Genomic DNA, 16,961 nt, shown 5'->3' with positions numbered 1-16,961 from the left:
ATGATTCATGCGTAATTAATTACTGTTGATTTGTTATTGATTTTCCAAAATAACTTTCCCAGTAATCATCAAATGATTACGCAAGGTGCTTTTAACCAGATATCATATGGTAATTCTTTAGATGCCCGGAGTGAGTTTTTTCCCAGAAATCCTCGAAAGAATTTTTCCGGTATTTTAGAGTCAACATCGGTTAGTGTCTTGCTGAATGCATTTTTCTATATGACCATTTTCTGTTTTTTTTTTAAACTTAAACGCAACCATATCAAAAAATATATGTTGTATGTAGTTTGTAAAAGCGGGTTGTTGTGTTACCATCAAAGGGATTGATTCTTCCAAAAATTGGTATTATTGGGGATGAAAAACCTGCAATCTTAAAGTTCAGGAATATGGTAAGTTTTCTCACGAAGATGGTACTCAGGCGAAGTACAATTGTAAGACATGTGGCTAAGTTAATCTGGTTTACCCAAGGTATACATTAAATTTGTTTGTTTGATTTTTATCAATTTAATAATTAATACGCCTACATTTGTAACTAATATATTTTTATGTTTTTAGATTTTATTTGGTTGTGCGTGCACATTACGATACTGATCAGACAAGGTTTTTGATATTCGATCAAATTGCTGAAACTTTCCTCAGAAAATATGCCAATAATTTGATGCGGGAATACAATGAAGTAATTTTATATATTTACCTGTGATTCTAATATCTCATGTAATCTTTGTATTATTTTCAGCTTGATCACATACCAGTTTATCCTGAATTGCTTGATTCCATTGTTTGGAAAAGAGTTATTTTCAAGGTCTCACTCAAAGGGGACAATAATAAGTTTGGAAACTCACCTTTTGTTGCTGACTGTTATTTGGATGATGAAGACATTTATCGATGAGTAGCTTGCAAATTCCTCCGAGGTATTACGCTCTTTATATTCCTTTATTCAGTAAATTTAATCATTTTAAAGTATGATTTTTTCTGATTTCGACATATTTCTTATGCAGTCTTTACAGCTTACAAGTGCTGAAGATTGTTCCGAATCATCTCTGGCGGACACTCAGACGCCAAAGTCAAAGAATGGCAACCAGAAAATTGATGCTGAAGATCAACAATCAGTTTTAAACGGATTAAAGCGGAGAGAAAAAATTATTATTTTCGTGGTTAAATGTTGTCAAATTTAATTATTCTGCTTATTTTGGATTTTGATTTTATTGTTTGCAACATTTGTTGTTTCTTACTTTTAAGATTGAATAAATATTATGTTTTCCTCTATTCATGTTTTTGCTAATTTCTCTCATTATTTTCTTCTATCAAATAGTTATTAAAACTAAATATATATAATTATAACAATTAAACAACAATACCAAATTAAGAAATGGTATTTTATATTTGTTACATTGACCCCCAATGATAGTATGATATCATTACATATCAAGTTATAACTATATAATAGCCTATTTATGTTAAATCATTTAAAACAATAAATAAATAAATATAAGTATACATTGTTATTCTGGTAAACTAAGTGTAACCTCCGAATAAGTAAACATCTAATCCTGCTAAATATTCAATTTCCAAATTCTATTATTTTTAATAATTATAGAGTAATAAATTCTAGCATAAAATCTTCAGAAAATCTTACTAGTAACCGAAAGACCTACACACTATATCATAATCAGCGTTTTCTTTATGAGAAATTCTTGGGTTCACCCTCTAGTGTGAACTTCTAGATTCACCAACCAATAGTGTTTGAATATTTGATACTTGATATCTTTTAAAAAGGAAACATAATTGAATTTCCAAATAAGATTATATTTTTCAAATAAAACAATAAAAATACATAAAAATAGTTACAAAAAATAAATAAATAAATATTGTTAAACCGTTAGCAAAATACTAAATCCTATACCCTAAATCCTAAACTCCAAACCCTAAATTATAAACCTTAAATCTTGGATAAGCCGTAAACCATCGGAAAATTTTAAACCCTAAATCATACATTAAAAACTAAATCTTAATAACACTAAACCCTAAACCCTAATCACTAAACCCTAAACCCTTGGATAAACCCTGAACCCTTGGATAAATAATAAACTCTAAATAAAAAATATTTAAAATTAAACACTAAAGTTTATGATTTAAAAAATATTTAAAATTAAACACTAAAGTTTATGATTTATCCAAGGGTTCAGAGTTTACCCAAGGGTTTAAGGTTTAGTGATTAGGATTTAGGGTTTAGTGTTATTAAAATTTAGTTTTTAATGTATGATTTAGGGTTTAAGATTTTCTAACGGTTTAGAGTTTATCCAAAGTTTAAGGTTTAACTTTTAGGGTTTAGGGTTTAGGATTTAGGGTATAGGGTTTTGTATTTTGCTGAAGACTTAGCAATATTAATTAATTTATTTTTTGTAACTATTTTTATGTATTTTCATTATTTTATTTTAAAAATATAATCTAATTTAGAAATTCAACTTTATTTCTTTTTTAAAAAATATCAAATATCAAATATTCAAACACTATTGGTTGGTGAACCTAGAGATTCACCCTAGGGGTGAACCCAAGAATTTCTCTTTCTTTATACACTCTTTCGTTTTTTGATTTTAAGGTCATTCATCTTTCGATCATGGACGATGGTGAAACATCTTCAACTATTTTACCAAAGTCTAAAGGTAAGATCCGTATCTCTATTCATCAAAAAACTTAATAGAGTATAAAGATAATGATGCTTATGTTATTGATAGGTTTATCGTCCTAGATGCCCTTATCTTTTAAACGGAGAAAAATATGTTAATTTTTTTCTTATGTAGTTCTGTTCTTATTTACTAGATCTTAAAACAATCGAAATTTCTATCATAGATTAGTTAAATCTCATCTATATCAAGATCCAAATATGTCCACGTCATTAACATTATTTAAGATTTTTGAATTAGTATTTTGAAGTGCTTCTTATCAGAAATGATTAAACTTCTTAAAGGAAAAGTTATGTTTATTGTAGCATTACATTCTCTATTTTTATTCATAATGTTCGCTAATAATAAATTCACATTCTCCAAAAAAAAAACTTTGATTCAGAAATGCCTGGTACTTCAAACACAGATGGGAATTCAAGATATTCTATTGTTAATTTGTTATAGATGATTCGCCACCAGTTAACAAATGTATGTTATTACATTCACCTCTTATATCTAACTAAAACATTATTATTATTCTGTCGTTTCATTGTTGTTATATGTCTTATTTAGGTGGAAGACAATCGTATAATTTGGGATCAATGATTCTGGAAAGAACCCGTTTGTTGACATAACAAATACTCAGATACAGAGTCAAGTATGTTCAAATGTTGTTGAAAAAGTTAACAGTACTACTCAAGCAACCGGAAAAACCATTTACCCATCTCTTAGAAAGCGTAAATTATCACATTAGCACTATTTCATTTGCTTTTTATTAATAATGTTGTTTTGTAACTACATCAGGAGGAAGACCGAAGAAGATAATTGTAGGAACTAATGTTTCTCATATAGTCCATGTAATGGACCTTCCGAGTACAACTGGTTAGTAACGTTGTTTTCTTATTATGGCCATGTTTGTTTCGTGGTCGCCAGTGTCAGCGACCAGCGACTGCGACATAATGTAGCTGATAGTTGTTCGTTTGAAGGTCGCGAGGTTGATCGCAGCGGTTGTCGCTGAGTTGTTCGTTTTCATGTCGCGAGATTGATCGCAGCGGTTGTCGCTATGTTGTTCGTTTCGGTATCGCTGGCGACCAAATATTTATTTGATATCATTTTTAAAATTTATTTCTATTTTCAATTATTTTCATAAATATTTTAAGTCTATGATGAAAAAAAAACTAAACTAATTCTCATAAATACTAAACTAATTTTCAAAGATTTCGATTTAAACAATAGAGAAAGTGGTCGTACGAGTAACTAATAATAAAAATCAGTACAAACTCAAATCAAATAAACTAGTAAGGTAATCGATATCCTCTACTTAACTTATTACCAATATGATCACGTAAACTTTCCATGGCTCTATCACCAGTCGGCTCATATGGAATATGTCCACCATGACCATCACCATCTTCTTCTTCTTCTTCATCTTCATCTTTATCTTCATCTTCATCATCATCATCACCATGTGTATGATATTCTTCTCTTCTTTGCCAACGCACAAAATCATTATCTTCTCGATGTGAATCACGTATGAAGTTGTGTAGAGTCATCGTTGCTGTTACTAGCTTTATCCATTTGATCAAACCATACTTTGGATGCCTATGGTCAAGAATTCTCCATTTTGCTTTCCACACTCCAAATGTCCTCTCAATCACAGATCACATGCTTCAATGTCTCCGGTTGAACACCTCTCGAGTGTTCGTTGGCGGTCCTCCTCTGTTGAACTGATCGAGATGATACCGAATTCTACGATACGGACCAAGATACCCTGTTCTTGTGGGATATCCAGCATCAACCAAATTATACTTTCCATTTGGCGGATGTGGAAAAAATGGCTCATTCCTCGCACAATAAGTCAATACCTTTGTGTCATGTGCTCTACCCGGGACACCCACATAAGCATATATGAACTTCATATCAAAGTTACATATAGCAAGGACATTCATGGTCGGCTCTTGTTTTCTACCCCTGTATGCTTCGGCATTTCGCTTCGGAGGGCGAACTGAGATATGAGTTCCATCCAATGCTCCAATACAATCTTTAAAAATGGCCAGTAGCGATCATCACTTCTCAAAGCAGGACATACTCTTGTGAACTCACCATCTTCTGGTTTTAGTGCATCTGTAGCAAATTTCAAGAGAGCACTCAAAACTTCACCAAGTTTCCTTTTGACTGTATCCAACGAACACTGATATCTTTGTGCAATAATCCGTACTGTCTTATCTTGACCCACCACTTCGAGGAACATGGCAACCACTTCTTTAATATAGACATTGTGCGTCTCTTGTAACCCATATCTCGTCGCTAACATCTTACACAAATCTTGAAATGTCCTCTGATTCATGCGAAGAATATCATAACACTGTTGATCTGACCCGTGCATAAGTTTCTGAACATGATGCCATCCAGCACCTCGATCTGTTCTATGAAGCAATCTCTCTTCCTTAAGCACATCATCTTCCTGCTCATCCTCATCATCATAATCATCATCATCATCATCCATGTACCACCTAACCATCTGCAAAGCATTAAAATCATATATATATATAAGTTGTGAATATGAAAGTAAGTTCATTTAAAAAAAAAAAAAAAAACAGAAGTCATAAGCTTAAACACTGCACTACATGTCAGAACAAAAAACAGAAACTATTCATTCACTTAAAAAAGACTACAATCTGAGTCATAACAAAAGAAATGAAACAAAAGTCAAACGCTTAAAACAAGCTTACTGAACAGTCATACTAAAACACACACTACAATCCTTCATAAATCTTAACTCCAATCATATGCTCAAGGTAGCTAATCTTATCATCATCACTAGGAAAAGACATAAACGAGAATCTGTTTGCTTCATCAGCTTTGAGATGGTTAACAGCAGCAATGTGAAATGGTGACCACTTAATCACTCCAGGCATCTCATTAAGTATCTCCAATACTTTGTCTACACGGAATTTGTGATCCTGTTGCAACACCACACGATCCTCTGCCATTATCTCTAGCATCTTTTCAGCTATCTTATTTTTTTCTGCCAGAATTGCATTTCGAACAGCATATGGCTCATGATCAACTTCTGTACGCTTTCTCTTTGACTTTGAACATCCAGCTCTACTTGTTTCTTCTCTTGGTGCTGGCATATCAGTGTCAACTGAATCAGATTCCTCATCCTTTTCTGCATCTACTCTAGAATCTAAACTAGCTTCTCCTTGCTGGACACTCCATCCTTCTGCTCCAGTCACAGTAACAGCACCAAACTCTGCTTCAAAAACATCCATGTTTGGAGGCACTTTGGTCTTGTACTTTCTTGCACCTTGCCATTCCTATTTAAGAGAAAAAAAAAGTTAGTATACTTGAAGACAGATTGTATTTTTCATGCTAATATACTGACATTATTAAAGCAACTAAGAGAAAGTTACTTACCGCAATGCATTGATCCCACCAAGCATCGGACATCTCCAACCTTCCCATAGCATCATAGACAAGCCCGGTTCTATTATGAGTGAGTTTCTTAAACTTGACGTATGCTTTCCTACTAATATCAACCTTGTTCTTAAACCTGTCCCATATCCATCTCTTACTAAATTTCTTTTCAAACTTCTTTATGATGAACTCTCTTCCAACTACATTCATGCCACTCCTTGGTCTGTTTCCTTTTCGTTTCTCATCGGCACAAAGAGTAAAAAAATACCGAACTTCTTCATCGGTCCAGTTCTAAATAACAAGTCTCATCAATACACAAACAAGCTAAACTAGCAGAAAAAAACAATCACAAAACATCTAAGAAACTAAAACTGCATAAGACACGTACAATATCATTATTAGCCATTCTTCTTGTCTAGTTGTTGTCTTGTTGTGACTTATGTCAAGACCTGAAAATATCATACAAACGTAAGTGAATCAAGGACTGAAACATAACTCAGATAGTAATGCCATTAATCCGCTTGTTTCAACCAAAGCAATATTAATCTGATATGTGAATGAAGTAATGAATTAAGACATGATCAAAGACTTATAATAATTGAAATCGAAAACCCATCTCTGCAAATACTACAATCTTAGATGATCAAAATATATTATAATCCCAAAACCCAGAACAATGCAATTTTCTTACAGGTACAACAATAAGACTACGTTTTGAAACATGCCCATCTCACTGATTTCAGTACTAGCTATAAACCCTCCTAAATCTCTCAAGTGAAAGGTCGAGATCGATTGTACCTGAGTTCGAATCAGAATCAGAGAGAGAACTGCCTGAAAGTTGTAAATGAAAGGATTTACTTCGAATCAGAATCAGAGAGAGAGAGAGAGAGAGAGAGAGAGAGAGAGAGAGAGAGAGAGAACTGACCTTTGAGAGAGCTGAGGCGTGAGAGATGGTGGAGAGAAGCGTGAGAGATGGTGAAGAGAGGCGTGAGAGATGGTGAAGAGAGGTGTAAGAGAGATCGTGAGGAGAGATGCTGATGAGAGATTGTGAGAGATGGTGAAGAGAAAGAAGCCTGAGAGATCGTGAGAGATGGTGAAGAGAGGTGTGAGAGAGATCCCGTGAAAGAGCTTTAGGGTTAAGGGTATTGTTTTGTGATTTTGAAGATAGATCGAGGGTGTTCTTGTCTTTTGCACTTTTTTTTTTATCACAGGTTTTTGGTCGCAACGCTGAATTTTTTGGCGATCAAAATTTTTAAACGTGGATCGCTAGCGTCTAGTTGCAGCGATCGATCGCAGAACCAGCGACAGGAAAACGAACAACGTTTAGACGCTGGAACTAAACGAACAAGGCCTACATATACATCATTTTCATACAAACAAACATCGTGTCAAATGTCAATAATAATATACAACAAATCAGATATTTAGGCAGATTGCAACTCTGAAGTTGACATTCACCACAAGGCCCAAACTACTCCACGTCATAAACAAAAACGCCACGTGGCTCAATAGTAACCGTCGATAGACATCATACGGCGCACGATACGTACCAATCTCGTTGGCGCACGTTAACAACTATCGACGCTGCATTGTGATTGGCCGTTGTTGCGTTCCATAAAAGCTTAGGGTTCCGGATTCAAGGGAGGTTAGTCGCCACCGTCCCCTTACGTTAGCTTCTCTCAATCATCGGATAAGTCCAGATCGTCGAATTTTTACAGATTCAGCAATTATGGGTGAAGAGGAGGACGCTGTGTCGTTGGATCAGAATAGCTCTGGTGGTGGCGAAGATTCGTCGCTCCGTCGTAATTGCCATTCGTCGCCATTACCGCCACATCTATCTTCTAAAGTGCTTACATTGCCTACCGTGTTAACCCTTGGCCGTGTAGCTGCCGTTCCGATTCTCGTCGCGAGTACGTTGATCCTTGGTTTCGGATAATTCGATTTTGGAATCATCAGATCTAAAACGAGGAGCGATATTGTGATCATAATCCGTTTTTTTAGACAAGATGTTTCTTTTATTTCTTGTTCTGCTTGGATTCAGACATCGAACATGTGTGTTCTCTTGGCTGTTCTGTTCTGTCTGTTTTCGAAATTCGAGTTTTTGAATTGAGCTTATTGCTTTGAGTACTTTCACTTGTTTCGCCCTTCACGAAAGTCATAAACTTCCGTATGTGTTTTATTTATAATCTGAATTGTACCCACGTTTTTTCAGACAAGATGTTTTTTTTTTTTGTACTGCTTGAATTCAGACATCGAACAAGTCTTCTCTTGTTGTTCTGTTCTGTCTGTTTTTTTTTTTGAAATTAGAGTTTTTGAATTGAGTTTATTGCTTTGAGTACTTCATTTGATACATCCTTCACGGAAAGTCTAAAGCTTTCGTATATATTTGATTTATAATCTGAATTTTATGCACTATGCAGCCTTTTACGTCGATTGCTGGTGGGGGAGAACTGCCACAACGAGTATTTTCATTGCAGCAGCCATTACAGACTGGCTTGACGGATACATTGCAAGAAAGGTAACTTCATTTTCTTTACCCATTTTCATATATATATTTCTGTTGATTCTTCTTACCATAGCGGTGCAATGTTGTGCATTTTCAGATGAGGTTAGGTTCTGCGTTTGGTGCTTTTTTGGATCCAGTGGCAGATAAGGTGAGAGAAGATCCTTTCCTTTCGCTTATCTTCATTTTATGCCAATGAAAAGATTTTTATCTTTTTTTTTTAATTTATCTTTTGGATGTGCAGCTAATGGTAGCAGCAACATTGATTTTGCTGTGTACTAAACCTATGGATGCTATTGTGTTAGGACCTGTTCCATGGTTAGTGACAGTACCTTCAATTGCCATTATTGGTAGAGAGGTAAGATATTCTTAAATATCATTTAACTCAGCTCTTGGTTCTAAACTATTCAGTAATGCTTTGCACTTTAGATTACTATGTCAGCGGTAAGAGAATGGGCTGCATCTCAAAACGGCAAGCTTTCTCAGGTAAAATGTGATCATATTCATATGGATTCATTCTCTGAGAGCTAGTTTTGTTTACTTAACTCATATTAATGGCTTTGATGGTGTTATTAGGCTGTTGCTGTAAATAGCTTGGGAAAGTGGAAAACTGCAACGCAGATGATAGCGTTAACCATACTGCTCGCAAGCCGGGATAGCAGTTTTGAGAGGCTATTACCGTCTGGTATTGGGTTGCTCTATGTATCTGCAGGGCTCTCTGTATGGTCTTTAGTTGTTTATATGAGACAGATTATGAGAGTATTGCTAAAGAAGAAGTAGCAACATTTTATTTTTCTGGCTTTTTGCATTCAGTATATACACATAGAATGGAAGACTTGCCCAGTGACATATTACCTCTCTTCTTCTTGAAGAAAGCTGACTAATCTCTCTCTCTATCTGGATACAAAACGAAAGTAGCTGGCAAGCACTATAAGACTCTTATGATGCTTTAGACTCTGGTTTGGTTTTGTATAATATCTCTTAAATCACATTGCTCCTCCTCGCTCACCATGCACTGAGTTTATTGAAGCAGCAAGCAAGAGCTTATGGGCCATGGAGGAAAGAAAAGCAAGCAGCCGCTGTTTCATTCTAGTTTGGAGACTTGCTTTGTCTCATGAACTCATGAGATGATAAAAAAACAGTTATTGCTTATGCCATGTAGGATCTTTTTCAATACTTTACCTATAAAATAAATCTTTGGTTACAGTGTCTCTATCTGCTTAGGGACGTGCTTCTTCTGCTTTGCCTCGTTTCTTGTATCTTGCGGTGTAAGCTTCAGTCTTTGTATGTGGAAGATTTGGTCTTACGATGAAAGAAAGATGCACAAATCGAAATCTCTCTCTATGAATGAGCCATATGCAACATTAACTTGTATGATTGACTAGTCAAGGCCTTTCACAATCTGTGTCGTTGTTAGTTAGGCCAAGGCTCTCTCTACTACTACTTGGTTGTGTTCAATGTTTAAACAGTAACCATTTTTTTGAAGATCTAGACTAATTTTAAAATTTATTGTTTCGCATTTGCTGTCTAGAGAGACTTTTAAAACACTGATGATTGTGGTTTTGTTCTCGCTTTTAGGGTATGAATGGTGACTAAAGAACAATGAGAAACAAATGCATTCGCTAACATTCCTTAAAAAAATTATCATTCATAAGAAATAATTTTTCTTTCTCATTCCCTACCATTCCTATTTTTTATAGAAAAATAAAAAACAAATTAATTCATTGTTAAATATGGGATGGAACAACCATTCCCTTTTATTCATGCAATTCTATTCCTCTACATTTTTTTTCTACTCGTTCCTCTTGTTTTCAGAATGATCACCAGTCGGACCGTAGTATAACTGAACATAGTTACCATAATGTTTTGGTAAAAAAAAAAAATTTACAATTTGAGTTCAGAAAATAATTTAAACAAAATATCTGACAAACCAAAAGATCATTAAAAAAACATTTTGTAAAGAAAGAAGCAAACAAAATCAAATTTCTGATTTGAAAAAGGGGGAAAATTATATTTTTGTCTATTATTGAGTAACAAAAAAAAAAGACTAGAAAATGGCACTGCCTGAGAGTTCACCACCTCCTCTGACCGAGACCGGAGTTCGAAGCCCCAAATTTGCAGAGTGAAGAAAAACAACAATCACAGTGATATCATCATGAAAGTGTCTCCTAATGCCAGGTTCTATCTTCTCCAAATCCGAATACCTCATCTCTCTCTTCTTTGCTGCTACTTGCAATGCAGCTTTCACTAACCTCTTTGCCACGCCCTAAAAGAGACACCACACAATGACAACAAAGATTCACTCAAAAAACATCAAAAGAGCAAAAATCTTGATTAATGTGAGAGAACAAAAAGATTCTTACATTGCGTGGACAAGAGTTAACGATATCAACAGCTTCTTGGTTACTTAGATGCTCCCACAAACCATCTGAAGCAAATATAAGAAACTGATCTTCAGAATGTATCTTATGAACTGTTATCGTCGGCTCAGCTCTCATTATAGGCTTCTCAAAACGTTCCGCAACTCTGAACTTAGGCAACAACGGTTCTTGGTTAAACTCTGCTCTCTTCAAGTACGCGTCACCGATGGATCTCGAAACCTGTATGATCCCTTTCACACGCCACACTTTGTGTTTCACTACCACAATGTTCGGGTCACTAGGATGCAACAAACGCAGCTCATCTCTCACAGACTCAACACTAGCGTTATGCTCTGAGGATAGCTGAACAGCCTTCATCTCTTTAAACGGACTCCGAAGCCTCCCCAAGACAACACGAGAGTCACCCGCGTTTGCGACATACAGCAATCCATTACAAACAACACCCACCAAGCAACAAGCTCCCACGGAAGCAATCTGCGGTCTGGTCCTCCACTGCTCCTGAACCAAACCAAGAAACTCATCTTCTGTCGCCACAAACGCTCTGGTGATCACATCGGGAGAGACCCCTCGCTGCTCAGAAGCGCACCGTCTCATGTTGTAAAACAGCCTCTCGTTCACAAACCGAGCTGCCTCAGGACCTCCGTGACCATCATAAACACCAACAAAAGTCGCTTCGGGACCAGACTCATCGAAACTAATAGGACCAGACTCTAACTGGCTATGGTCCTCGAGAAGGGAGTTCGCTTGAACCACCGCCATAGAGAACTCTCCGGTGAGGTGGTTACCGGAGTCTTTGTACCACAAGAGACCATCAAGACGGCCGTTACCATCATCATCCGGAACAGAACCTTCTCCAATACCGAAAGGTCTCCAACAAGGCGTCACAATTCTCCTGAATGTTGTAGATACCATAACTCACATGCCTCTCTAACCAAAAGAACCAGCTACCAAATCGTTCATTAAATCGGTGCTTATGACTATATTATCAGACGCTATCTTCTTGTCGATTCCAACTCCACAGACCCAGGATACAGATGTCAACAACATTAATCTGCAATTACACAAAAAAAACATTGTTAATGTAAGGATTCAGACAAAAGGGAGAATGGTAATAATAAAGTTTTGGACTTTACAACATATGAATCTGAAGAATTTAACGATAACCCATGAATCTGATCAAGGAGTACAATAGGTAAAGATTTAAAAGACGGAAGCTTTCGATTTTACCTGATGAAAAAATCGAGGGATGGATGAGAAAGGAGGTTCCTTCTTTTTTTTTGAATCTTTCACAAACTTGGTTTAGAATGAGAATCCACCATTCGATTTCAGATCAATGAAGGTGAAGAGAGGAGGAGAAAATGATTACTATAGAGAGAGATGATGAAGAAGAAGACGCGTTTGAAGAGAGAGAGAAACGGAGACGTTGGATTTGGGTTTTTAGAGAGAGAAAGTTGCGATACTTGCGGCCGTCGGAGTTTATGGTTTTCTCTCTTTGTATTTATTTTTGTTTTTTTTAACGGTTTGACCTTTTATTCTTGTAATAGTAACAACATTTAATACCACTACTTTTTTTACTTTTGTGTTTTGATAATATAAACTCTGGAATCTGGTCACTACTCTTATCCAATTTGTTACTCCCAATTTGACATAAAAAAGGTTTTCAATGTATGTATTGTTGAGAAAGGAAATGTGTTGCTATTGGATGGATTTGACAAACTTTCCTCTTAACTAACTTCACCCCTGAAATTTACAAGCCCCATTTTTAAAGTACAAATCAGAAACTAGAAAGGGCAACTTTAAAACAAGCAAATCTCAAACGAAAAAAAGAAAGAAGATAAAATCATCTATAAATGAATGATTATCTGCGCGTCACTCAAGAACTGAATAGAGCTATACAAAACACAGTTGTCATTGCCAAAGTTTTCCTTAATGTAATTTCGATCATACTAAACTAATCACTTATTAATTACCATGATAAAAAAAATCAAATAACAGGACATGCTTGAGTATGAGTTATTGGTTGTTGTATTTTAATGGATTTGAAAATCCGAACTAAATCTAGTGTTATTGGTTTATATATTTTGATTGATTTAGAAATTCATATAGTATTTATAAATCCAAGTAAAATATGTAAATCCGGAGGTTTTCCCTCGAATTTGAATCTTTGTATTTTTAACTAAAAAATTCAAACAAATCCATTCAGATTTATTATAAAATACAACAAATATATCACGAAAATATTAAATTTATAATCAATAAAGTTTAGTTTACAAAAAAAAAAATATATATATATATATATATTCACAATCCACGCTCGCAAATGTCAAAACCAACACTCTTTCGGTTCGCCCTTGATTAAACCGAACGGTTTACTGTCAACAGAGAGCAACAAACCACAACGGCGCCGTTTTACGTTTCTCCGAGTATTATTTATTCTCTCCCCCACACATTCATCATCATAGGATTCAGTTTGACCGCAAAAGGCAACTCCTTTCTCCCATTAACCTCGCCATGGAAATCGATCCCGTAACTAACGGAAACACCGACACCGTGATGACGGAGCCCTCTACCGCGATCGCTCCGTCACGGCCCGTCTCGTCTTCGAGATCGAGTCAATTGACGGAATCGATCAAGCTTGAGCACCAGCTCCTCCGCGTACCGTTCGAGCATTACAAGAAGACGATCCGCGCCAATCACCGCTCTTTGGAGAAAGAGGTCTCCTCCGTCGTCTCCAGCGTGGGAGATTTGGCTGATAACGATTGGTCCAAAGACGTCGCCGTTTCGCGTCTCACCAGCCTTGTTTCTCGGTTGCAAGGCCTCAAACGAAAGGTTGGATCTTTTCTTCATCTCTCTTTGTTATGCCTAAACGTTATTAAATGATTCCACGTATTGTCTGATCTTGATGGATCTTGGATGTTGCTTTTGTCCATCTTAACATACCAAGAAGTTTAACATTGTCTATGGCAATTTAGTTAGGATAGAGAAGATTGGCGATGTAGTGTACTAAATCATCCAATTAAGATCTCGTTGGTCTTCGTTGATTTTGATGTACCAAGAAGCTTCCATTTCATTTGGCAATGTTAGTTACTATACAGAAGATTACCGCTACAATTTTGGATCTTGATGATTGTTGAATTTGAGTGGATATGATCCCACATATACCATAGATCTCGTTTGATCTTGGATAATGCTTTTGTTGATTTTGATATACCAAGAAGATAACAATGTATTTGGCAATGTTAGTTACTATACAGAAGATTACTGCTACACTTTTGGATCTGGATGCTTGTTGAGTTTGAGTGGATATGTTTTTAGAATTGAGGGCATGTAATGCAGTGTACTGGAATCGAGCTGTTTCACTATACTTAAGTCACTGAGCTTATTCAATTTTATTTCAGAGGATTTGAGGACCCTATATGTTTTAACTTTGGGGTTTAAGAACTCAAGCACATTTGCATCTTCTTCCGAAGTTTTGTTCTTTGGGGTGGTTTTTTTTAACATGTAGCTAACATGCTTGTCGGTATTGTCATGCAGTTGGAAGAAGGGAGCAATGTGGAGAATTTGCAGGCTCAGAGATGCCGTGCTCGTATCGATCATTTGGATTCAGCAGATGTGGAGAATATTACCGAGTGGAACAATACAAAACTGAAACGGATTCTTGTGGACTACATGCTGCGGATGTCGTATTTCGAGACTGCTTCTAAGCTTTCAGAAAGCAGCAACATTTCGGTTTCTCTCTTTCTCTTATGACATTGATTATATAATCTAATTAACTGTAGTTCCTTGGAGCTATATATCTCTATGACATGGCAATATGAAACGTCTCATGTTTTTAGGACCTTGTCGACATTGACATATTTCGAGAAGCTAAGAAGGTGATTGACGCCCTAAAACGTAGGGAGGTAGCTTCTGCATTGGCATGGTGTGCTGATAATAAAACACGCTTGAAGAAGTCAAAGGTATGTGTTGCTCATTCTACGTGATTTTCATGGTTATGACTTACAAAGCCACATGTTTGCTAGTATGGCAATTTGAATTCTGGTTATAAGGCATTATACTCGCTTAGTGGAACTTTAAGAAGAGTTCTCTCTACTCTTCTCATCGTATCGTGAAAAAAGAGAAGCTGTCATCACTGCTTATTATATTTGGGTTCTTTTCATGACAGAGCAAACTTGAGTTCCAACTAAGGCTGCAAGAATTCATCGAGTTGGTACGAGCTGACAGCTACAAACAAGCAATCCTTTATGCTCGAAAGCATCTGACACCATGGGGAGCAACCCATATGAACGAATTGCAGCACGTTCTGGCCACTTTGGCTTTCAAAAGTACTACAGAATGCCCAAAATATAAGGTGATGTTTTCCTTCCTTTGATGATATATTAACTGTGTTTCAAAAGCTATTCTATGTGATCCTTCAGTATATTTTTGGTCTTTGTTAATGGCTGAATAAGTGGTGTTACTTCAACCTCTTGTGTTGAATGCATTACCTAGGCTAATCGACTGAGATATTGCTATTTTCAGGCTTTGTTTGAACCACAGCAGTGGGATGTTTTAGTGCATCAGTTTAAACAAGAATTTTGCAAGTTATATGGCATGACAATGGAGCCCTTATTGAACATCTACTTACAAGCAGGCTTGACTGCACTGAAAACTCCGTATCCATCTAACTCTATGGTTTTACTGTCTATTTTATGCATCTGAAATGAAAGGGGAAGAAAGTGAAATTTTTATAATGACACCATAATGGGATTCTTATTCTGGTTTGAGGTTGTGCCTTGACATGACCCAGATATAGTTTTGAAGAAGGTTGTACCAAGGAGGACCCGCTCTCACAAGAGAGCTTCCGGAAGCTAGCTTTGCCTTTACCGTACTCCAAGCAGGAGCATTCAAAGCTTGTTTGCTATATTTCTAAGGAGCTGATGGACACAGAGAACCCACCACAGGTGTTGCCCAATGGCTACGTCTACAGCACCAAGGTTTGATGCTATTCTGATTACTATTGATTCTCTTCCTTTCTCTCGTTTTGGAGTCTGTTATCACTGATCTAGATCAATGACTTTAGTCTATCATTATAGTTCAAAGTTTCTTACTTTTCCTTGGCATTGGTGGGTCATTTATTTGCAGGCTCTCAAGGAAATGGCGGACAAGAACAAAGGTGAAATAAAATGTCCAAGGACAGGGTTCGTATGCAACCACACCGACTTAGTGAAGGCGTATATTTCATGAACCCAGTTTGCTCTCATAGTCCTCACTTTGGTTGCATTACGAATTGATGACAACCAAGGTGAGGTTAGTGCATTCAGGACCCAACTTCCTTTCTTCATTGATAGTCTCTGTGAATATGCATTTTACAAATAGACTTTGAATCTTTTCGTAGACAGTTTCTTTCTTTTGTATATCAAGTCATTCCTTATTTCAATCTTATAACAGTTTTCTAGCCCAGCATGGATATTTTTCTTCTGCTATTCTACTTTCATCTTGTCATCCAGTACACCACAGTAGTAGATTCTGTATTAATCAACCAATCTAATCACAGTTCTCTGTTCTGCTTCAACCATGTGGTTACCATCCAGATCCAACATATTCATCCTTTCCTTTTCACACTAGTATCTCAAGTCCTTGGAATTGCAAAATCAGTTCGATAGTCACTTGAGGCTAATTTAAGGTGGAGAAAAACAAGTTCGTGCCATAATGATTAAGCCATTCAGCTGCAGATCCTACAACAAGAAATCTAACCAAGAGATCTCTTGCCATCTGCCATTTTACTGTAAATATTGGTTATACAAAAACGGCAATTGGATGCTTCCAGTTCCTGCAAAAGCACCCAATTAACCTTTATCAAACCCTACATTCAGTTCATTGTGGTAATTAGCAGATTCAACTTTATATAGTACCTTGACGCAAAACACTATGATCCTCAATTTATCTTTTGATATGAGACAAGATGATCTTATGTGCCTCCAACTCTCCCAGTCTTTAAAAGGGAAACCGAGG

General features: G+C 36.3%; 3 protein-coding genes across 3 annotated transcripts; 2 read left to right on the top strand and 1 right to left on the bottom strand.

Annotated features, from left to right (window-relative positions):
- Positions 1-7,697: 7,697 nt before the first annotated feature.
- LOC106391247 (CDP-diacylglycerol--glycerol-3-phosphate 3-phosphatidyltransferase 2) lies at positions 7,698-9,790 on the top strand. Its single transcript, XM_013831850.3, has 6 exons — positions 7,698-7,993; positions 8,504-8,601; positions 8,687-8,737; positions 8,831-8,944; positions 9,016-9,072; positions 9,163-9,790. The coding sequence occupies exons 1-6, from the start codon at positions 7,813-7,815 to the stop codon at positions 9,364-9,366; spliced, it is 705 nt and encodes a 234-aa protein (XP_013687304.2). The 5' UTR covers positions 7,698-7,812; the 3' UTR covers positions 9,367-9,790.
- A 516-nt stretch (positions 9,791-10,306) lies between these two features.
- On the bottom strand, positions 10,307-12,456 carry LOC106391246 (probable protein phosphatase 2C 48). The gene is made up of 3 exons (XM_013831849.3): positions 12,195-12,456; positions 10,950-12,018; positions 10,307-10,852 (listed from the first exon to the last, which is right to left on the bottom strand). The coding sequence occupies exons 2-3, from the start codon at positions 11,877-11,879 to the stop codon at positions 10,634-10,636; spliced, it is 1,149 nt and encodes a 382-aa protein (XP_013687303.1). The 5' UTR covers positions 11,880-12,018; positions 12,195-12,456; the 3' UTR covers positions 10,307-10,633.
- A 960-nt stretch (positions 12,457-13,416) lies between these two features.
- Positions 13,417-16,409, top strand: LOC106391244 (protein MAEA homolog). The gene is made up of 7 exons (XM_013831846.3): positions 13,417-13,796; positions 14,502-14,696; positions 14,804-14,926; positions 15,133-15,318; positions 15,489-15,622; positions 15,757-15,943; positions 16,092-16,409. The coding sequence occupies exons 1-7, from the start codon at positions 13,479-13,481 to the stop codon at positions 16,191-16,193; spliced, it is 1,245 nt and encodes a 414-aa protein (XP_013687300.1). The 5' UTR covers positions 13,417-13,478; the 3' UTR covers positions 16,194-16,409.
- Positions 16,410-16,961: the final 552 nt, after the last annotated feature.

The sequence above is a fragment of the Brassica napus genome, chromosome C4, assembly GCF_020379485.1.
Source record: "Brassica napus cultivar Da-Ae chromosome C4, Da-Ae, whole genome shotgun sequence".
NCBI classification, from domain to species: domain Eukaryota; kingdom Viridiplantae; phylum Streptophyta; class Magnoliopsida; order Brassicales; family Brassicaceae; genus Brassica; species Brassica napus.
This window is presented reverse-complemented; position numbering and strand designations above follow the sequence as displayed.